The 23,222-nt window shown below is 42.7% G+C and overlaps 4 protein-coding genes across 4 annotated transcripts; 3 read left to right on the top strand and 1 right to left on the bottom strand.

Moving 5' to 3' along the window:
- Nucleotides 1-313: 313 nt before the first annotated feature.
- On the bottom strand, nucleotides 314-1,933 carry LOC100841178. The gene is made up of 5 exons (XM_003579016.4): nucleotides 1,783-1,933; nucleotides 1,609-1,673; nucleotides 1,256-1,300; nucleotides 720-817; nucleotides 314-590 (listed from the first exon to the last, which is right to left on the bottom strand). The coding sequence occupies exons 2-5, from the start codon at nucleotides 1,660-1,662 to the stop codon at nucleotides 518-520; spliced, it is 270 nt and encodes an 89-aa protein (XP_003579064.1). The 5' UTR covers nucleotides 1,663-1,673; nucleotides 1,783-1,933; the 3' UTR covers nucleotides 314-517.
- Nucleotides 1,934-6,483: 4,550 nt separating this feature from the next.
- On the top strand, nucleotides 6,484-14,915 carry LOC100821059 (protein MODIFIER OF SNC1 1). Its single transcript, XM_010238843.3, has 9 exons — nucleotides 6,484-6,899; nucleotides 8,167-8,244; nucleotides 8,333-8,377; nucleotides 8,518-8,881; nucleotides 8,963-9,056; nucleotides 9,287-9,367; nucleotides 9,467-11,034; nucleotides 12,004-14,357; nucleotides 14,487-14,915. Exons 1-8 carry the CDS (start codon nucleotides 6,865-6,867, stop codon nucleotides 14,293-14,295), a joined length of 4,557 nt encoding a protein of 1,518 aa, XP_010237145.1. The 5' UTR covers nucleotides 6,484-6,864; the 3' UTR covers nucleotides 14,296-14,357; nucleotides 14,487-14,915.
- A 520-nt stretch (nucleotides 14,916-15,435) lies between these two features.
- LOC100839155 (ATP-citrate synthase alpha chain protein 3) lies at nucleotides 15,436-19,274 on the top strand. Its single transcript, XM_003579010.4, has 11 exons — nucleotides 15,436-15,730; nucleotides 16,826-17,002; nucleotides 17,097-17,339; nucleotides 17,499-17,550; nucleotides 17,633-17,747; nucleotides 17,834-17,915; nucleotides 18,062-18,157; nucleotides 18,238-18,339; nucleotides 18,428-18,544; nucleotides 18,654-18,770; nucleotides 19,018-19,274. Exons 1-11 carry the CDS (start codon nucleotides 15,632-15,634, stop codon nucleotides 19,087-19,089), a joined length of 1,272 nt encoding a protein of 423 aa, XP_003579058.1. The 5' UTR covers nucleotides 15,436-15,631; the 3' UTR covers nucleotides 19,090-19,274.
- A 1,293-nt stretch (nucleotides 19,275-20,567) lies between these two features.
- On the top strand, nucleotides 20,568-22,217 carry LOC100837330 (stress-response A/B barrel domain-containing protein HS1). The gene is made up of 2 exons (XM_003579004.4): nucleotides 20,568-20,906; nucleotides 21,804-22,217. Exons 1-2 carry the CDS (start codon nucleotides 20,770-20,772, stop codon nucleotides 21,988-21,990), a joined length of 324 nt encoding a protein of 107 aa, XP_003579052.1. The 5' UTR covers nucleotides 20,568-20,769; the 3' UTR covers nucleotides 21,991-22,217.
- Nucleotides 22,218-23,222: the final 1,005 nt, after the last annotated feature.

Raw genomic sequence — 23,222 nt, 5'->3', positions numbered from 1 at the left:
CGGTATGACCATCATAAAGCCTTCCAGTGACGATCAAATTCAAACTTCCGTCATCACGGAAAGGAAAAGTAGAGAGAAAACCCTAACAATTATTTGCACTTGGGCATTTGCAAATTTGTATACATGGTTCATGATGAAAAACCTCCACTATTTGATGTCCTAAGATATCAATAATTCTCATATATTCATATGTACTAGCAGTGTGTAAAATCTCAATATATCACAAGAATGGGTTTGAAGTTCTGCAGAAGTCTTTGGTAAAATTCAAGCATTCAGAATTGCTGAAGATCTCCATCTCCAAGCTTGGGGAACATTCAAAGGATAACCAAACCAACAGCACTTTATTGTGTTTGCAGTTTGGGTCAATTACATCCAGAAAAGCAGTAAAATACAAACAACCAAGCAAAGCATTGGCTTGTCTTTGTGCTAGATAAAATAATTCAGCAACCACAATATCAAGTCGCCGTTTACTATTATTATTGATACATCACATGCTGAAAGTCTAGCTCTAATTTTCTTAACCTGAGAATTTGCGCCCAGTCATCTTCTCAGACTCATAAATAATGTGATTGATAAGGCCCCTTGCCGCACTGCACAGCACAGAATAATTTCAGAAGATATGTTGTGACCAGAAAAAAAAAACAGTTCAGTACAAAACAGAAGAAGAAGAAAAGGTGAGACGCCCAAAAATGGAAGTTGTGCTCGGAGCTGCAACTTACTCATCCTTCATTTTCTGTATCTTATCTGGATCAGTTTCATTCATGTTTTTCTTGAACTGTTGCCTCACCATGGAAACAAGAAGCCCGGTATTGTGTTTCTGGTTCACATAATACAGCAAGCCAGTCTAAGAAATATGTGTGGATTCATGCACTTATTAGTTCTACTCATCATGCTTTTTATATATCCTACACCAGGGAACTGATTCTCTTTTATTGTACAATTGTGTAAAGAAAATCAAATTTTGATTTGCATAATTTGGATTCACATATTACAACGATCAGTTTAAAGTAATACTACCAGAGAAACATTAATTCATTGGAGCAGTTTTCCATCAGAAGAAAACAAAGCAAAGTAACCCCCAAAAAATAATCTAATCTGACAATGGGGCAAATTGGTGTTTCATGTTTGGTTCTCCTGGAACACTATTAGGATTTTAAAAAACTCAGCTTGTACTCCCAATTGAGAAGAACAGACCAAGCTGACTTTGTGTTAAAAACATACAAGAAAATAAGATATTTTAAAAAGATATGCATACCTGACTCCCGATAAACTTTGCCCTCCTTAAGCATTCACGGTATAACTACAGCATGGCAAAAACCAATGATAAGCAGTAGGTAAACAAAATCATCCTAAGATGCTATGATTTCATTTCTTCTTTGTGACAACTTGTGATTAACAACAGAATGAACTAATGAAGAGTTGGCCTGCATGACGATTACTAAATGTGATTGGCAAAAGCTGAGGCTACATTCAGGGGTGATCTCACTGAAATTGATAGAGCTACTCCTACTTCACAAGTGAAATTCCAGGACTGACTACTCATTGCCATGGAGAAGTCGCGTCGAGGGTTAGATCCTGTCCATGAGAAAGGCGTGAAAGGAGCCTTACTCTGAGCGCATTATCAGCAAGTTCTGGAGGTAAAGCTTTCTGAAGCGAAGGCATCTTCTTTTACTCTGAGGTGGTCAACGGAACGAAAAGGAGATTAATATTTACTCTGAGATGGTTTAGGGAGTCTCTTCAGGGTGAGAGTTTGGTGATACAAGAGGCAACGAGGACGCGTACCTGTGGATCTCGCTCGCAGCGGTCGGCGGCGGGGAGGAAACGGTCGGCGGCGGCGGTCTTGTGGAGCGAAGGGATGCTGCCGCTGCCGGTTCCCTGTCCCACGCTTAGGTTACCAACCAAGCCCACGCCCACAGCCAGCAGCCCGGTACTCATTCCCCGGCCCAGAGCCCAAACTAACCTACACGTTCTTTTTCTTTTTTTTCTACGGCCCATCAAATCGCAGGAGCGACAGCGCGGCTACTTTGTTTGCAGGTCTGGGTAACGAGTAAACTCGGTTCGTGAAGAGAGGTCAGATCGTTAAGATCGTTATCGTTAACGATCTGAAACCATTGTTCGGCTCAGTTCGTTAAGAGCTCGCGAGCGTTCGTTAAACTCGTTAAAAACTCGTTAAGATAATAGATGGCATGTTGATCTAAATTTTTGGGCATTAACTGTTTGCTTGGGATAAATTTTGGCAGCGAACAAAATATATCAAAAGTTAAACAATGCTATAAAAATTGAAAATAACACAACAAAAGAGAAAATAAGAACACAATTCCAACAGCAAAATAAGTTTCAGTAACCACTCACAAGTGATGTACGAGACGAGCTCGCTAACGAGCTTAACGAGCGCTCACCGAGCTCGCTCGTTAAGATCGTTAAGCTTAACGATCTGAAAAGAAAGTCATGTTTGGTTCTTTAGGTAACGAACCGAGCTAGCGAGCGTCCAATAAAATTATCGAACTTCGATCTCTTTGTCCAGGCCTATTTGTTTGTGTGTGTTCTATAAAAAATATAATACAATAAAAAAATAGTATTCGTACAACGCCGTTGACCACCGTAGCCAATTCTGATACCTTTAATCAGGCAAAAATTCAACATAAATATTGTCTTTGCCGCAGACCTAGGCTCTCGGCTCTCGGCAAAAATTCAACCACCGTTGACCAACTGCTAATTTTTACCAAGATGAATGATCCACCGGCTCTCGGCAAAAAAATGGTCAATGTGTCAAGCGGAATCGTGCATCATTTCCAGCTGCTATTTTTTACCAAGATGAATGATCCTCCCTAGGAGTTTGTGTGATCTCAATCCATGGGTCATATTTCGGAGGTTCTTCGGTGGAGGCGTAGTTGGTGGCAGTCAGGAGTAGATTATGTTATTTTTTGTTCCCCAGGGCTGCTGGGCCCTCACTTATGGTTATTAACTGTTCAAAGAACATCCCTTGCTTCGGTGAGATGCGATGCTGAAATGTACCGAGGTGTTTAAGTAGTGGGATTAAAATGCTTGCGGTATGTATGTGCCAATGGGAACAGAATTTGCTGATTTTGTTGGCGTATGGAAGATAGCAGTTGGTTAGCTTAAAAAAAAAGATGGAAGTTGGTGTCATGTTGCTTTTGTGTTCAACGGTTATCTAGGTTTTGCATGATATTGAGGGCCTCTTTGATTCAAAGAAAATCCATTGGAACTTTGTGGGATGTATCCCTCAGAGTCTGTTTGAGGAGTATTTAAGTTCAGTATAAAGTTCAAATACCTGACGAAAGAAGCATAACCCTGACAAGAAACATGATGAAAATGCCGGTACCGAAAATCACCATATGCACTAGCACTGTGTAAAATCTTAGTGGTACTACATCACAAGAAGAAAGGGTTTAAAGCTACAATTTGTTTTCAGACAGACCGAAGCTTCCAAGACCAATTTTCGATCGAAGTGAGAGGAGGCTCAGAGGAAGTAGTAGCAAAAGTCAGTAAAGCGCAGAAAGAAAAAGTTCAGGTGCCATGCGATGATCCTCGTGGATTGATTGATTGATTGCTGCCTAATTTTACTTTGTTTTGTCTTTGTCAGCAAGTTAGATTTTGCCTCTTGGCTCTCATTGTCTTCTTCTTTTTTTCCCAGAGAGAGACGATTGGCTCTCATTGTCTCTGATCAACTGGTTAACCAAATGAACTACTAGCTTAAATCTAACATAGGTCGCACTTTTTATATGTTCTGAAAAGAACACCTTATCCATTCAGGTGTGAATGGACAGGCTAATTATGCATTGAGTTTACCATTCCGTTCTTTTGTTTTACTTTGATCACTGTCACATGCAAATTGCAGTGTCATGTTTTTGTGGATAAGAAATAAATTTAAAATTAGTGAACCCAGTTCTTGTGCGTGTTGTTGACTAACGCTTAAGTCATGTGGTGCGGTGTTTCTTCTTCGGATTATTAAACATTAGGAGTTTGGTATTATTATGGATTCTCATGATGTCTGTTATCAATACGTTTTTGTTTGTTTTACTGTTTGGCTAAGCAAAAATTTCTATTTTATGTGATTTTTTCACATCATATCAATCAAATAATATAATAAGTTCAGACATCAACCGCACACCGAGCCTAAAATAATTTCAAATGGACACAAAGAATTATATTCACCAACCACTGCACACTTACAGTATTTGATAATTAACTAAAAAAATAAACTAGTTGAAGTTGCTACAAATGGTTCCACGGCATTAGATGCGCAGTACACATAATTTCGACAATTTGGACAGGAAAGCAAATTCACTGCACATTGAAAAGGCATCTTGATTTTTAGAGAAATTTTTGCCCACACAAATGATGATCCCTACACACTTGTGCATCCAAGTGCAAGAAAACAAACACAAATCACAGTGCAAATGCACAATTTAGAACCAAAAGGACTCGTTATCCGGACAACACGATCGAGGAAGCGATCATGGAGGACCTCACATGAGGATGGTACTTAGAAGATGAAAGTGTTTGTTGCCCTGTTTTTGAAAGTTTTGGGTATATGATCGCATAGAAACACATATCCAGCGACCGCCATAGAAGGTTAGATTCATTTCAACGGAAGTTTATCATGCATAGGCAGTAAAAAAGAACAGCATCTAGCCCATTCTTGCACCAGCTTGTGTTCCCCTATTATCTATTACCTCGCCAGTTCTTGAACCATAATTGCCTTGATTGTAAACGGTAAATCAAACCCAATGTTTTATACCACTCCCTCCAATCCAAAATTCTTGTCGTGTTTTTTTTCCTTATGATCTTACGGCCGGGGTCCACTATCATGCCGATAACGGAACAGAATAAAGGTTCACCCACACACCCACATAGTTAGCACGCACTTGTCGCCCACGGCAAACAAGAACTCACCCAGGACCTAAAGCTAGGATTTTGCCAAAACATAGAAGAGAACAGTGATGCGGCAAGAGAAAAAGCAACTAATTACAAGCTCAGCTGCTTACAAAGCCCGCAGCCACCACTACAGACAACTGATCATCAGAAACTGCACCTGATGACGCACACCATGGGAAAAGATCGTTGCTCCAAAACATACCCAAGCTCTTGTATGAGTCAGTCTTCCTGCCCTTCATCTTCAGGCTTGTCCAGGAGGCGCCCACCATCCAAAGCCTCCTGCATGGAGTGATGCTTCATTGCTTCTTCCTGTATCATTCTTGCTCCTTCCAGCAGAGTATCGCCCTCACTTCCAGTTTATAGGCCTACGTAGTATTTCAAGAAAGCACAGGGATAACATACCAGTTCTTCTAGTTTGTCGTGGTTTTAGTTCAAATTTGACTAGAATTTAGGATCGGAGGAAGTATCATATTCCGCAACTCAATATTTGGATTTTGTACCAATTTCAAAAGTGGATAGCAATGCCTAAAATATATAACAGGGTAAAAGCTATCTCCTAGTAGTTTTCATGTCAGGCACATCTTTTTAGCGAGTCAAACCGTAATGGACTAATGTGCCATGAAAATGTCCCAATCAATCAAGGACTTTTGGTTTTTCTTTTGAGGTAGCAACCGTATAGGACAACTATACAACTGAGATATGAGGATGATTGGACAACTAGAAATGTCCAAAGCAAACAATCTGACAAGCGAGAATGCAGAGTGCACGGGAAGGTTTGGAGGTTGCCTAGATTTAATGTCTTAGAAAATGTTCAGGTATGACTGGGCAAGGCAGCTCCGAATCTATGCACGTATCCATCTGTCCACCCATTGTATGCATGCGAAGATATCCATAGGATGCCTATTATGATGGCGTCAAATACCCACTATCCATGGAGCCCATTGTCCTCTCGAAACGACAAGAGATGGCCAATCGGTGTTAAGGCTTCGCGATTGGCAGAAGAGAAAATTGCGGTGCACGAAGGGTGTCGGCTAAGAGGGGGAGGCAGGGATATTAAAAAAAACTGAGGATACAAAAAAGAAAATTAGGGTTTCGTCCTTTTCTATACACCTCTAACAAAAGTCAGCATGTTATTTTATAAAATAATAAAATAATTGCATACCCATGAGAGAAATGCTGATGCCAATGACCCTCACAAGAGAGTGTTTGGCACATTGGAGACGGAGCAATCCTCTCTTGATCTATCACCATCCGAGTACCGTCGATAGACAAACATAGTTTCCAAGCTTAAGGACAAACGTAGTTTCCAAGCTTAAGGACATAAACATGTTTCGATGTGACTCTCGGTTAGGACATATAAACATGTTTTAAGAGTAGCACTTTAATCATTTTCAAAGACGGTTACATCTTTACAAGGAGAATGTGTAAGCAATGTTAATTATGAACCTCTTTCAAGTTTTTTTCCACTTCTAAATAAAATACGCCCGGTGTCCAGTCCAGCCACGGCACGGCGTCTGTGCACGTCGAGGAGCCGAGTCCCGCCTCCAAAATCCAGACCCCGTGTGTGCACACGCCCATATCGCTCTCACGAACGCCCCCGTTCCCTACATCTCTCTCCTCCAGCCCCTCTCTCCTCCTTACCCATCTCTCTCTCCTCTGACGCGCCGGCCCCACCTGTCACCGCCGGGCTCCCCATCCCCCGCCGCCGCCGCCGCTCGCCGGACGGCAGGGGCCCCCACCTTGCCGCGAGGGGCTTCTCCACACCGCCGCCGATCCGGCGCCGGCCGGTCCCCCGGGGCCGATCGCGTTGTCCGTCTGTCCTAGGGTTTCGTCCCCTCCGCCGCCGCGCGGCTCCCCCCGAAGGCCCGTACCTAGAGATCCCGATCTCCGTTTGGCCTTGGTCCGCTCGGGCTCCTTCCCGGCGATTGGCGACGCTCGATTTGGCTCACGAGGCGAGGAGGAGCCATGGCCTCTTCGAGCCTGCACGCCACGGACAAGAGGTCCGACACGCGATTCGATTTCCCCTCTCCCCCCTACAGAATTTATTTTCTTTAGCAATTCTGGACTCTGGATGCGTACAACCTTACCTGGGCATTGTTGCGTGCGGAGATTCCTCGCTGACGCGTGCTATTGTTTTTTTATTCATCTACGAATTTCGTTTTCCTTTCATCATCGATCGATTTGTTGTACTAGTGCCTGCCTAGCTTCGGTGTCGTTCGATGCTTGGATGGTGGGAGTTTCTGGATCGGGGGAAGTATGACACGCCACGTCTGTTTCTTAATTAGGTGGTTTGTTCAGTTCTAGTTGTGGAGTGTTTTTGTGTGGAATCTGTGTGGCACCGTGATGGTTGCAGTCTTGCAGATGAGCATGTGCTGTTTTGATATCTGAGCGAATGAGCCTTCTTTTTTATGCTTTTGGTGTTTCAGAATTTATGTGCCCTTTTGTGAATTAAGAGCTGTTTAGCACAGTAACTTCCTCTTGTTGTTTTGACTGCCTTGTTCCATACTTAATCGGTTCCACATTATAAGTTTAAATGCTTGTTTTGTTCTTAACCTCCAAAAAAGTGGATCTGCTTCTATTCTTACCACATGCTTAGCCTTGTTTCCGCATTAGTTACCATATTTTCTATTGATGACTTCAATCAGTGTAAAATTATCTAATCTGTAAGGGTATGATATCAGTTATCTGCTATTCTGTAAAAGATGACTTGTCTTTTGTCCAAAGGATACTGTTCATGTCTGTTAAATTCAGTCGTGGAACCCTAATAGTGACTCAGCAGTATGGATTAGTGCGTTGCACAAATGTTTTTATCAAGAGCAAATTGTGGTTTTTGGCCTAACTTTCCAGGTGTGTTAGAGGTGTATCATAGCCTGTCCAACTCTCTATGTCGACTAGTTCCCACTTCTCTGCTTTTTTAGCCCTTTTTGTATTGGTTAAGAGGTATGTTAAGAAAAGGTTGTGGTTTTTATGACAGTTATACTGTCAGGCAGTATTTGGCATAAGGATTGTATTTTTTAATCTATCAGACGTAAATTTCCATGAATTAAATCTTTTGAGGATGTTTTATGAATTGACTTCCAATGTCATGTGGTCAAACATTGGTTTCAATACGGTCCATTTGTCTTTATATGTATTATATGTTTCTTCAGCACCATGCATTTTGTGCTTCCACAGTCAAGCTAACACTCTTAATAATTGTTACATAGCTATTTGCACTGCGGATGATGCGTACTGTTTATTCTTAATTATTCGTCTTGCTTTCTGTAGATGGGCTGCACCTACAAGGAAATCTGGCATGACTGTTCTTGGAAAAATCCCAAAGCCCATTAATTTGCCAAGTCAGAGGTGAGAGTTTCCTTATTGGGTATCTAAGCCACATCTTAAGTTTATGGACTCCTATATCTGTGAACTGATTAAATAATTGCTTATGAAGATTGGAGAATCATGGTCTTAACCCCAATGTGGAAATCGTTCCAAAGTAAGACTCTGCCCCTATTGTTATAATTCCCAGTCGTTCTTTTGTTTTCATTGTTGTAGATATGCATGATGCTAATCATTCAGAGTTCTCAATGTTTTTCAATAATCGCTATGTGACGAGGTTATAATTTTGGATGTTAGGGGCACCCACACATGGGGTACCAAGCCAGGACCTACAACACCTAATGCATGGAGTACCACTTCACTTCTTTCTCCCAAGAAGGATGGAAATTCCAGTGCACCCAGTCAATTCAATGGCCGCCCCTCTTCTGGGGGAGGGTCAAGGCCCTCAACAGCTGGAAGTGAATCCCTTGACTCTCCTAATGCTTGGGGTCCAAATTCGCGACCGTCTTCAGCATCAGGCACATTGCCATCATCTCATTTACCAGTGGTCACAAATCGTCCTCGAAGTGCAGATACAAGACCAGGAAGCTCACAGCTTTCCCGGTTTGCAGATAATTCCTCGGAGTATATGAATGTATCAATAAGAACTATTGACAAATCGGTAATGCACCACACTTACTTTCAGCTGGCTTGTGTTTCACCAATTAGTGCATACTTTATATTTTTGGTCTTGACTATGTAGGGATCTTCATCACATGGGCATGGGTTTACTCTAAGTACTGGTGATTTCCCAACACTTGGTTCTGAGAAAAGCTCCGAGTCAAATAATCAACGAGGTAATCTGCAACATGATGTGCTATTTTGTTTGTTTATACTGTTGCGACTTCTAACTTAATATTTGAAATTAATTTATTGAACAAATGGAATGTGGATCAATGCAGCTTCTAAAACTATTTTTCAAAATCTCGTATCTTTGTTCCGATTGCTTTGATGCTACAAATTCTTTTTTTTTTCCATTTGGATGATGTGCAAGATGATTTCCTTATAGTTCAGCCTCTTATTCTAGGCCATAGTTCGAAAGGACGCCCAACTTCTAGTTCTGGTAAAGATGGATCCCAAAATGGTCTAGGAAAGAGCCCGACTGCTGGTATTACTAATTCCACTGTTTCATAGTTCCTGATGACCCTTGCTGTTTCATATATTTATTTTCCTTGCAACATAATGGGATACCCTTTCTGTGTGTTAGGATCTGGTCAGTCTTTACTGTCTGCTAATAATCAACCTGCTGATATCATGAAGACAGAGCAGCATGAACATGATGGAGCCGCTCCCTTTGTCGCCGCAGGTCCGCCAAATGAAGCTCAGCAGCCACAACCATACCCTCCTAACTATGGTATGCCCCCTCCGCAGTTTGATTCATGGCGTGCACCTCCTGGTCACCCCCCAGAGGGAATGTGGCATAGAGGACCTGCGCCAGGTGGCCCATACAGACCAGTGGGCCCCTCTAGCAGTTTCTCTGTTGAACCTTTCACTTATTATGGTCAGTTCCCACCGAACTCTGAAGCAGCAGCAAGGCAGGGCTCAGGGCATAGTGGCTATCACCCAAAAAGTGGAGATGCATCTCATTCCGTGCCTCCAAATTCCTATATTATGAATCGACCTGCTATTCCTCTCAGACCAGTTTACCAGGGCCCAATGCCTTGCGATGGATATTTTGTTCCTCAACGAGCAAATTTCAATAATTCCAATGTAAGAGATTCTCCTTTCATTGGTGGCCCTCATCAACCAGGAATATTAAATCAATTCCCAAACCAAAATGACAAGTTCCAAACTGGAGTGTCTCAGAGCAGACCAGTCAAACATGAAACAGTTCACAAGGAGCTATCCGAATCTGCTAGAGTACATTTGGTTTCTCGAGGACAGCCAATGGCTTTGCATGATAACCCTGATCGCTCAGTAGGTCCCAAGGAAACTGAAAAGAAGACTCAGCCTGCACCACCACTGCTTCCTCACCCAGATGGAAACCGAAGTGATGTGAACATGAGGACAGATACAAGGGATGCACATAGTGAAAGGAACATGCTTCTTATGAAGTCAGTGGCTGATCAGAGAGGTCCAGCTCGCTTGAACCATTCATCTGCTTTGGAAAATTCACACACTCTTCACAAGGGAACTGATGATGGCACCCCCTTGAAAAACTTCAAGGGTGATAATGTGACGCTTGATCAGCAACCTATCATTAAGAAGAATGCGGCTTTGATTGAGAAAATAGGGAGTTTGAACAACAAAGCTAGAAACATTGATGTGCGTTATGGTGCAGACCCATCTTCATCCAAGGAAACCAACAAGCAGCAGCAAAAAGGCACTGATTCGAAAGCAGATCAGATGATAATAAATGTTTCAACTTCTGCTGCCACCACTGGTTTTTCTTCTGCTTCTGGCGAGGCAGCTCGTGTTTCTCCCATTTCTCCTTTGACACAGAAAGTACCAAACATGCTTAGTGATGGTGCGGTTGTTGGACTGCTACACCCACATTTAAATGAATTCAGCAAAGCTGGAAAGCTGGGTGGATCAACTCACGACCGCCCACACAAGATTGGTGATTCTTCAAGAAACAATCACCGTGGTCCTGCTAAAGAGATGCCAGCCAAAATTTCTGCTGGACATGGGCGGGCAGAAAATTCTAGAGCAGAATCTTTGCCAGTAGTTCAATTGAGGAGTAGTCAGCATGACCAGCCTCTGGAGCATGCTTCACAGCTGCCACCTGTGACAATCACTGATGATATGCCAGCTTCACCTGATTATGAATTTCAGGTATATATGATATAAATTTCTTATGATAATACTCTGAACTTCTCATTTATCATGTACTACCTCCATTCCATAATTCTTGTCTCAAATTTGCCCAAATATGGATGTATCTATTCCTAAAAAATGTCTAGATACATGTAATATTTCGACAAGAATTATGAAACGGAGGGAGTAGTAAAGACAGTGCTCACCAATAAGTCGCTTTTTTACTTGGCATGGCCCTCCAATGCAAATCTGACCCTCTGTGGTAGATGTTTGTCGTTGCACAGTTTCTTGTCCTTGGGCCTTGCAGCCTACATGTCATAGACCCATGTTTTGTCAAAACTTGCATGGCAACCAATTTGTGGTGGTCAACCAATATGCCCTCAGTACTCTGAACTTCTTGTTTCACATTTATTTCACTTGAACAAGTTATAGTTTGTCTTGTTGGCATTGTTTTAAGTTCATAATGCAACTTCCTATCCTGTCTTTTTCTATCTGAGATATTGTTTGGACTTCATTTCACTGCACAAGAGCTGCGAGCCTTCCATCAAATAGCTTTCACCAAACTAGGATTATTGTCTTTTGTTCCCACATAACATCAATGTGTATTGTTTGGACTTCATTTCACTGCACAAGAGCTGCAGGCCTTCCATCAAAGAGCTGCACAAGAGTCAGTTTGTACGCAGAATTTAAAACCTCATGTAAATTTTATAACAGCACAGTCGTGTAGCCTATACTGTTTACTTGCAGTTGCGCAAATATGATACCTTGGTATTGTAGGCTTCCATCCTTGATACCAGAAAATTCTTTCATTGCAACTTCATTCTTACCATACACTGTCTACTCAGTACTCACCAGTCTTATGCTATTTATCATAGTTAGATCGGAACAGAGCAAGCTATTTTACTGCATTGAGTTACTTCTTTTCTTCACCTGTCGAAACCATGTCGATTACTAACCAGTTTTTTCTTTGTGGCATTTTAATTTCAGCGTGAAAAAATGAGAGAGTTGGCCGTACAGCGTGCAAAGCAATTGCAAGCTGAGGAAGAGGAAAGGACAAAACGACAAAGGGCAAAAGCTCTTGCAAAATTGGAGGAACTGAACAGGCGTTCATCAGTACATCAGAAAAACTCAAATGATCCACCCACAGTAAATGACAATGTACATAATAAACAGAAGGCTGAACTTGATGCAACTACTGAACCTGCTTCATCAACTACTGAATCACGTGAAGTTACTGCATCAGACAATCTTAGTACTCTTCAGCCACCACATGTTCAAGAGGATGTGCCTATACAGTCCATGTCTACTCTACCACATGCTGCAGTTACTGCAGGAGATCCTGTTAGTCATAACACCTCAATCTCAGGCAGGAACATACCGAGTAACAAGATGGAGCATATAGTGCAGAAAAGTATATCACGGTCACATGATGTTGGTGTTCCCAGAAGGCATGCTGTTTCAGAGGAGAAAATCCCTGGTGAGAAGTCAAGTATTGCAGTAAGAACAGAGAATGCAAAGAAAACTGTTGAGGCATCCTTGACCACACCAACTGCTGTTGTTACATCACATGATAATCCCCCAGCCACCAACAAGAAGAGTGCAAGGAACTCAAGAAGTAAGAAAAAAGTGGATGATGCTCCAGCTACTTCTATATGTCCACCTGTGGTGCTTAATGAGCAGAATACAGTGAGCGTGTCCACTGAGCCGAAGACACAAACTGCTGGTGTTATCATTAGCAGTTCTATAATTCCTAGTGAAGGTATTATGCTCACTGTGGGAAGTATAACCGTGGGTGGTATTTCATTTGGATCTTTTAACCAGGAGAACGTGAAATCACCAGAGGAAGCTCATAATACTGTAAAGAGCCGACCAAGACCTCAGCAGGCAAAAAGATCAGGAAAGAACCAGCATGCTGTCCGACCTGTCGAAAAGCCTCATGGGAATGAGGGTGTTGCATGGGCACCAGTTAAGCCACCAGGGAAGAATGAACAGTCTGAGGAACCCATGATGAATGCAGCAGTAGCAGCCCACCCTCAACCAATTGTAAACGCAGCAATGGCAGGCCGCCCTCAACCAATTGTAAAGTACACTAACGATGGGGAGAATGTTACAAAAACTAAGAGAGCTGAAATGGAAAGGTATGTGCCTAAGCCACTGTCCAAAGAGCTTCAGCAGCAGAGTTCAGAAAAATCATGTCTAGAGAACAAGAGTAATGACAAAGAAGCAGTTGAGAAGTCACCTGGTGCTAAAGTTGATGCCGCAATTGAGTCCAAGAAATGGGAGGACAAGAAAACGAGCAGAGGGCATGGGAAGTCTCATTCTTCATGGCGCAGAAGGAATACAGATGAATCAGCTTTGGTGGTACCACAGCCTGCTGAGCAAGCAGACAACTGTCAAGGGTCACACCAAGTACAGAAGCCTTCTGGACAGCATCAACAGCTTGAAGCTGACAAGCAAGCAGATTATGCTGTCGGGAACAGTTTGACTCCAACTGAAACACTTGCATTACCTGCCGGTGCTGCTAAAGAACATAATGCAGCTAACAGGCAAAGGAGGCAGCATGTTAAGGCCCCCAAAACTGAGGGAAGTAACTACATAAATGGGAACAAAGATAGAGAAGGCAGGAAAGATGTCAATTCTGAACATAGAAATATGTCAAGATCTGAGGTGAAGAGCAGCGGAGCAGTTACACACTCTAGAGCACACTGGAAACCAAAATCTTCGAATTCCCAGACCAACCCACAGGGCAATGGTGCCATGGATGGGCAAGTGGATAGTGTCACTCTGCAAGACAGCAGCAATTGTAATCTTGCTCCAAATAGTTCCAGAAATGATGAAAAGGATGCGCCAAGTAATCAAGGTAAAGGAGACATGACACATGGAGATGATAGCCAGAAGAGTGAGAGCCATGAAAATGCTGAACAGCAGCAGCTTAATCACGCAACACGTCGCCAGGGACACCACAACGGGAGGTATCACAAGGGAAATGGAAGCGGCATGCACAGAGAAAGGGGTTATGATGCTGGGAAGCCAAGCCAGGGTGCAAATGCTGAAAAGCGGAGGGGCGGCACTCATCTCGAATACCAGCCAGTTGGTTCCTCCAGCAAACCAGCGGACTTCCAGCAGAACCCGAGTGCCGATGATCGAAGCGTGGGCCCTCCAGCTCCTGGACCATTGTACAGGGAGCGTGGCCAACATCGGGGCACCCGCCACGCTGGTCACTTTGTCAAGCGGAATCCTGCCTCGGACCCAGCTACCAACTCTTACCAAGTCGAATGATCTTCTCTGACCATGATGTTAAGAGCTTCAGGAACTCGCATCTGCCAAGCAATTCATGACAGGTAGTTGAATGAAACCTTTCTGCAGTTAAATTTACTATCCGTACAGGGAAGCTTGTGTCCCTCCAAAAGAAAAGGGACGCTTGTGTAATCTCAGTTCTCTCATGGCTAACACTTTCGGAATGCTGGCAGGTTGAACAAGCTTTGGGTGGTGGTCGTCTTGTCGGTGCTCAGCGGTAGACTGTACTTGTTTTTGTTCCCCACGGCCGTTGTGCTCTCACGTGTGATTGTTAACGAGGAATTGATTAATTAGTGGAATCAAATGTTAGTAGTAATTTCTTTTTGACAGTGGGATTAAAATGCTGGTGTTATGTGCCAATGGGAGCTGAAGTGCTGGTTTTTGCTGATGGTTGGTGTATGGAAGTTGCGTTTGCGTTTAACTGGGATCTAGGTTCGTCAGGATTCAGGTCTGAGAATCTGGAGTGATTGAGCTTTTGTTTTTGGTGGGTACTAGTTTATGCTTTGATCCGATGTAAGAGCTCTCTCAGACAACCTTGAACATGCGAAAACTGTGTCCCCCTTTGATTTTTCTGAAAACATAACACGGAGTAGCTTTCATCATGTACTCTTTCCTTAACAGCAAGGACACTACGATTAGGACCTGGTGCTTAAAATTGTGTTTTGAGAATACAATTTAGGCAACTTAGGTTGCACACGGCAAAGTGGAGCTGAATGGAGCGTCATGGAATGAAAACTGAAAGGAGCGTGGTCAAGGGGAACTGAAGGGAAGTGTCATGATGCATGAGTGCAGGAGAGTCGGGAGGTGAAGGGACAGGGAGAGGCTTTGCTTGTTAATGTGGCCAACGAACAACCAAGCTTTCCTTCTGACATCACATCACAACAATCCAACGCCCCTGGTCCAGATCTTGTTGTACATAATAAAAATGCAGCAAAGCAGTCGGCTTAGAAAAAAATACAGTATTATCATTGGAATGAAGCAGGACCGTTTTTCTTCAGAGGCCTTTTGATTTTTCTGAATGCCGTGATTGTTCTTGAATTTTAAGTTGAGCTTTCAAAGGCTGCTGGACTAGAACAAACGGAGCGTAATCCAGGGTTATTTTACGCCATTGTTTTTAGAGGAGCACAACAGCAGCCTGCTAGTGCCAGATCCCATCTACCCAGCACCAAATCGACCGGTGAATGCCGCCGGCTGCTTATATATAACTCCCGTCCTACGTGCGACCAGCGCGCCATCACCCATCAGTGCCCATCGCAACGCTACCGCAGCTTCCACCTACTTCTCTCCCCTCTTCCAGTTCCGCTGCTTCGGTGAGGCCATGGCGCGGAAGAAGATCCGGGAGTACGACTCCAAGCGCCTGCTCAAGGAGCACCTCAAGCGCCTCGCCGGCATCGACCTCCAGATCCTCTCCGCGCAGGTGACCCACCCCTTGCCTCTCTCTCTTTCGAGGGTGCTCGCGCGCTTCTCCTCGAATCGGCTCGTGATCCGGCGGATCACGAGGGACGGTCGCTGGATCTCTGCGTCGCCCCTCGGGCCGGCGGGCGGGGTTCGGCTCGGGAGCTAGAATTTTCGGATAAGGCCGCCAATTGGGCGGGGTGGGAGAGGGGATTTGCGCTGCTGGAGGAGACCCAACATGTGGAATTCATCAGCGGAGCATTAGGCTTGGGGATTTGCCGAAACTGAGGGCTTGTCAGTATATATGTTTCAATATTGTTTGGGTGATTCGACCAGTGCGTGTATGTGTGTGAGACAGACTCAATTTCGGTTCACCAGAGGTTCTTAATTACTGGTGCACAAGGGGATTAAAAACTCTGTGATGCGGGGTTTCAACAGCGGGGTTGCTTGAGTGACTGTCGCCCTCACCTCAAGCAAGGGTTTCATTTGTCCTGAGACAAGTAGCACCCCTCGTGTGAGATCTGTTGATCTGTCGTGATGTTTGTTGGAATCTACTAGTAACACCCCCTTATGAGTATTATTTGTTTAGATCAAGGAAAGCTATCCATTGTGTGGTCGGCATACTGAAATTTTGGAGGTGGTAGCTGAATGCGGAACGGATCAATTGTCGGGTTTGCTGGGAATTTTTTAACCTGCTTCACCTGAATGTATGCTCGCCCGCGATGTTTGACGTGTCATACTTTGTGGGATCTAACTGGTAACTAGCAGCAGTATTTTTCTATTTAGTTCAAGCGAGTGTTTATTTTGGCGGTGGTCACGAAAGAGTTACTCCGTACTATTAGTTCTTCATCGAGGAACAGCTAATTTATTTATTTCCGATTGATACAGAGAGTAGCAACAATTTTAGGATGATTTTTCATTATGTGGAGAAAGTCTGTTTATTCAGTGTCACATTAGCCAATTTTACTAGTTGAAAAGAGTTGGCTTGGATTACATAGCTCGTGAATGCATTTTATTTTAATGTTTTGCCTTAGTTTATTTTGAAATAAAATCCTAACGTTTGATACTATGTGTTAATGTGGTTTGTTTCTGAAATTTCCAAATCGCTTATTGTAAGGTCACACAATCAACGGATTTCACAGAGCTTGTGAACCAGGAGCCATGGCTCTCATCTATGAAGTTGGTTGTTAAACCAGACATGCTGTTTGGTAAACGTGGGAAGAGCGGCCTTGTGGCCCTCAACCTAGATCTTGCTCAAGTCCGCCAATTTGTCAAGGAGAGGTTGGGAGTTGAGGTAGTTACAGATCCAACATCTTCCCATACTTGTCACTGCCATCTTGGTAATGACAACTATTTTCTAATCTATCTGGGCATGCTTATATATCTAGGTTGAGATGGGCGGCTGTAAGGCTCCAATTACAACATTCATAGTCGAGCCATTTGTGCCACACGATCAAGAGTATTATCTCTCGGTCGTATCAGACAGGCTTGGTTGCACCATTAGTTTCTCAGAGTGTGGAGGTATTGATATTGAGGAGAACTGGGACAAGGTTAAGACTATCGCTCTTACCACAGAGAAGCCTATGACACTTGATGCATGCGCTCCATTGATTGCCACCCTTCCGCTGGAGGTAAGCTTTTGCATTGTATTTTATTTTTTTCCTTATTTGATACCATTTGTAACTTCTTAATTTACCTCATATTTAGCAAGTACTTGCTTCTGGTAATTATTTAATTCTGCATTAACTATCCAATGCTTAGTTCATTCACAATTTCTGTCTAAATTTCAGGTCCGCACAAAAATAGGTGATTTCATTAGAGGGGTATTTTCTGTTTTCCAAGGTGCTTGCACTTGCAAATACACATAATTGAAGTTGCTGCTTTGACATTGAAATCATGTTATAAACATTAATTCTTTTGGCAGACTTGGATTTCTCATTTCTGGAGATGAATCCATTCACCCTGGTAAATGGGGAACCATATCCTCTGGACATGAGAGGTGAACTGGATGACACAGCTGCTTTCAAGAACTTTAAGAAGTATGGTTCAGGCTTGAGTCTAGCTTACAGAATCCAAGTACATTTTTTCTCCATAATTCATTCTGACCACTGTTTTCGATTTACAGGTGGGGTAACATTGAGTTCCCTCTACCTTTCGGAAGAGTCATGAGCCCATCAGAAAGTTATATCCATGAACTGGATGAGAAGGTATCCTTTTCTTCTGAAGTCCCTTTCATATAAACAAATCAATGTCTACAGTTTTCCTATAACTTAAGTTGTGCTGACATAATACGGCATTCTTCATTCTGTATGGAACGGGAGTTCACTTAATGTAACATTTATTATTATTTCAGACAAGCGCCTCACTGAAATTCACAGTTTTGAACCCGAAAGGTCGCATTTGGACCATGGTTGCAGGTGGTGGTGCTAGTGTCATATATGCTGACACGGTAAACTTAACTTTCTTCTAGATCATATTTTGTCTAGGTTCTAAAGTTAATCAGCATGGATAACATATTCTTTTTGCCAGGTCGGAGATTTGGGATATGCTTCGGAGCTAGGAAATTATGCAGAGTACAGTGGAGCTCCCAACGAGGAGGAGGTTTTGCAGTATGCCAGAGTGGTTTTGGATGTAAGAAACCCATAATACTTTAGCTCATTGTTCTGCATATTTATAGCTTTGTTTTGTCTGTTCTGAATAGCGTTTTTAATCTGTGTAGTGTGCCACTGCTGATCCTGATGGCCGTAAGAGGGCTCTCCTCATTGGAGGGGGTATAGCAAACTTCACTGATGTTGCTTCGACATTTAGTGGCATCATTCGGGCTTTAAGAGAGAAGGTAAGTTGGACCGTTCAGTTGGATCGCTGTTCTATTCCCCAACCACTCTCACCTGTCTCCATTGAAATCCTCACCCAAATTATAATGTTGCTTCCAAAACTGGTGCCAGGAATCCAAATTAAAGGCTGCAAGGATGAACATTTATGTTCGGAGAGGTGGTCCTAACTACCAAACCGGACTCGCTAAAATGCGTGCTCTAGGTTCAGAGCTTGGTCTTCCAATCGAGGTATGATCGCATAAGCCCTCTTTTTATTTATGAAAAGAGCCTTCACACAATTCATTTCTTTTAAATATGAATGACCTCATAAGCATCTTTGAAAAAATTATACCTAAGTTTATTAGCCATGAACTTAATGACATTTTTCAAGGAACTGAATGTAACAACATATCTGGCAAGTAATTGTCGTCTGTCGACCATCCCTATGCCCACCCCCAGAACAGAGGAGCTGATTTTGCTCGACAATTCAATGCAGGTCTATGGACCAGAGGCCACAATGACTGGAATCTGCAAGCAAGCCATTGATTGCGTCATGTCCGAAGCATAATTCGTCATAGTATTATTCTGCTGTTGGCAGTTGTGTCCATGTTGTTTCACATACATCCATTGTGAAGTACTGTTAGGGAAACAAACAAATGGAAAAATATTGGTTTTGTGTTTGGGAAAAAAAAACTACTGTTTGTAAGGCAAATTTCGCAATAATCGATGTCTCTCTTTGCAGTTGCTGACTCATTTGAGATAAGATGGATCTCTGGTAAATTGATTTGCCTTCATGTTTCCTTCTTCTTTTTTGAGAAAGATTGCGCATTTTCTAATTGGATCTGCTGTGCTTGCAACATCCTAGTGAAGCGGCGGGCCATGTCTATGGCCTAGTAACATACTAACATACAGGTGCAGAAGTTGCAGCGTAGTCCGTAATAGACACCTCTGATGTGTACTCCCTCCGATCTTAAATTGTTGTCGAAATATTACATGTATCTAGGGTTTTTTAAGAATAGATACATCCATATTTGAGCAAATTTGAGTCAAGAATTTAAGATCAGAGGAATAGTAAATAATGTCAAGGACCTCTCTGATTCGCAAGGTTTCAAACACGGGAAAAGAAAAAATATAATTGCAACGTCTTGCAATCTTGAACACAGCGTGATTCAAATAATGTTTCATTGCTCCACAGGAAAGGAATGATCATTTCTAGAGGTTTGAGTCCACACAAAATTTCGTATAAAATGTATTTAATACTTCGGAAATCTTATATGGACTAAAATCCTACAGATATATAATAGTTACCCACATAGAAGACAGTACATTGTAAAGTTTTAGTCCAAGTCCAACGTAGGCATAAGTATGCCTACACTGAGCAGTTGTTCTTGACAATACTGAGCAGTTGAGTTTAACAAGCAGAATTATGCTGCTACTGGGAGGGGGACTGACAGACAACTGAATTTAACTTCTTTGAGCTTGCTGGCATTGCAAGCATGCACATCGCGCGGTTCCAGGAACAGTGTTTTTTTATGGAGATGATGCCTCTTACAATAAGTGGCTTTTGTGGAGCAAAGGTCTCGATTTCATTGATGGAAAATCCAATTTCTACAAGAACAGAGTTCTTTCCATACAGGTCCAAAACAGAACTAAAAAGAAAGGACTGCAGGATAACTCGTGACAGCCACTCTCACACACACATAAACAGTACTGCTACAGAAAACCAAATGAAAACAGAAATTAAGCAATGCTGTCTTGTATATTGACACGGTTTTCAGGATGTATTTCTAGTTTAAAAGATATTAACAGTCAGAGTTTCGAAATTTGCTTAGGGCTTCTTGTATTTTTTCTACCTGTCTAATGAATGACGGGAATTGGACTGTCTTTGCCCTCAAAAGAGTTTCGAAATTTTGACTGAAAACATTGTCTAAAAAACGTCACAGCTTTGTGAACCAGAGGTAGAGAAGCTGGCACATGATTGTGTGAGTTGTGTCATCGTTGTTTATGCCCAATTGCCCATGCATCCATGATACGGCGATCAATCCAGCATTGACGCATCTCATCTGGCCGATCTTCGTCAGTATCCCAAGATCCCCTCGCCAACTGCTCCCGGACAAGTGTATAAAGCGGTGGCTAGCGAAGAAGCATACCGCCACCAAACAGGGAGGAGGAAGAAAGGCGATACTACTAGAGTGTGCAGAGGTCAGACAGAGGCGGCAGCAGCAAGCAAGCAAGAAGCAGGAGGAGGATGGCCGGTAGCGGCGTGGTGAAGCACATCCTGCTCGCGCGGTTCAAGGACGAGGTGACGCCGGAGCGGCTGGACCAGCTCATCCGCGGCTACGCCGGCCTCGTCGCCGTCGTCCCCTCCATGAAGGCCTTCCACTGGTATGTATGGTGCCCCCTCAACAGCCACACCTGATGATACTACTCATATTCCTCCTTCCGATCTCCGCCCGTCTTGTGGTTCATCGTTTCTGCTCCAGCGCTGGTACCCTGACGATTTTCTGCCCCAGCAGCGCCGATGTGAATACACCTGAGACCTCCCTGCAATCTGAGCCCATTCGCGAGCTGTTGCTGTAGGTGCCCGGCAGGTGCTCGACGAATTGCTGGTCTTGTCGCTGGGTTGTGATTCCCCTCAACCCCTGTCTCTATGCGGCCACTGGTTTGGATTTGGGAAGCCATGGATTGGTCTGAAAGAACAAGTTAATGTAGTAAAAACAAGTTTGGTTTCTTAGATCCAGCAAGGGAACCAGTGCTAGTCAACTCAGTAAATTCAGCTAGAGCTGATACAGCAAATGGATCTTAGAGGAGAAACTGCTATATATGCTTCTCCAACCTGAGTTCTGCCCAAATAACTAGTATTGGATAGTAACTGAACTCCTTGTCTGCGCGAATGTGATTTCCGGTGAAAATTTGTAGTGATGGTATGACAAATATCATGACATTGTGAACATGAACCCAACAATGGCGGTGGTCGATGGCTAAAGCCCCGCTGCCCCAGACGACAGAAGGCCAACACAGCCAAGCAAACATTTCGCGATTTCCAGGGCTGCCGGCCTGACTACTTGATAATGTTACGAGAAGTCGTACCTACCAGTTTTAAACATTTCTATTATAATCTTTGTGCCCTCAAATGTATCCATCGTCACAACAGCCTTGTAAACAAAGTGTCACCTGTGGGACATTCAAAGAAGTTTCAGATCATTTTGTTTGTGCAAAGTTGCTACTTCAAAAATAAAATCTCTTGTTTCAGACCTACTATAAGCTATTTTTGATGTGCAGGGGAACTGATGTGAGCATAGAGAACATGCATCAGGGATTCACACACGTCTTTGAGTCCACTTTCGAAAGTACCGAGGGAGTCAAGGAGTACATTGAACACCCAAACCATGTTGATTTTGCAACGGAATTTTTGGCTTTAGCCGAGAAGGTGATCATAATTGACTACAAGCCGACTGCTGCCACTTAATGGCTTGGGCCAAGTGCTGAGTATGAGAACCTCTTTGGGAATTTCTTTTGGATCCTGCAATTATGTACCTTGTGCTAAATAAATTCGTTCGGCTCATTTTACCTGTTGAGAATGATAGTTCCATTTGGGTGTAACTATTTTCCTTTTCACATAATACAATCTAGTGGTTCAAATAAATCCCTACATGTTTCGAATAACTTTCCCGACTGCAATTAGCACTTATATCAGATATCTGTTTTAAACTTTCTGCTTTAATACTACTATCTTTCTTGCATCGGTATCATACAGATATATATTTTCTGATGAAAGCAGTTAATGCTACTTTGTAATATGATCGCTGAACTATATAAGAGTTGCCAAGTGCTTACGTAATTTCAGGTACACTTTGGTTTTTCTGCCCTGCTGAAAATAAGACAAGTAGAAAAGGTCCAAAATACCGATATCTTTTTTTGCATGAAATTTGTTTCCATTCCACATCGTGGGTACAAAATATTGCAAGTTATTCCACACTTCAAACATGTCCATGTGTAGATCTTCTCAAAGTTCTGGAGATGCCATATTTTCCTTCTTCTTTTCCCCATCAGGATTTGGTGAGGTCGGGCTCACTTCTCAGTTATCGAAATACAGGGCCTTCTCAACAATTGCAAACACATACATGGCTACTCTGACCGAGTTTCTAAATAAGATGTACATTAGCGGTTGTCCTAAGTCAACTTTTATTTACTTTGACCGAGTTTGCAGAAAAACACACCAACACTAAGAATATTTTCATATTGCATTTGTTTGGTGATGCATATGTTTGGCAATTCTATCTACAAACTCGGTCAAAGTTGAAAAGGTTTGACTTAGGTATAGGCATCAACATTAATAAACTGAAACTAAGGGAGTAGCATTCAGTTTCCAAAGTATGACTGTCTACATGAGACCAACATACTCACTTTATTGACCCTTGCAATCTACTTCGTACCCCTGAATACAAGTGGCTGTAGCACTCATTTTTTGTTCATAAATACATGCCATTCTATCATTTTAACATAACTTCGAACCTATTTTTCTGTTGCATATCCCTCCATTTGGACAATATCAGTGTTATGTATGTTTATGTTATTCTGCCATTTCTAGAATATTTCATTTTCAAAGCTATCATTCCGTTATATAGCCCTTTATTTGGTCAATTTCAGTGTCATGTGTATACATACATATTCGCCTATGTGTGGAGACTCCAATAGGTG

Source organism: Brachypodium distachyon, chromosome 4, assembly GCF_000005505.3.
Source record: "Brachypodium distachyon strain Bd21 chromosome 4, Brachypodium_distachyon_v3.0, whole genome shotgun sequence".
NCBI lineage: Eukaryota > Viridiplantae > Streptophyta > Magnoliopsida > Poales > Poaceae > Brachypodium > Brachypodium distachyon.
This window is presented reverse-complemented; position numbering and strand designations above follow the sequence as displayed.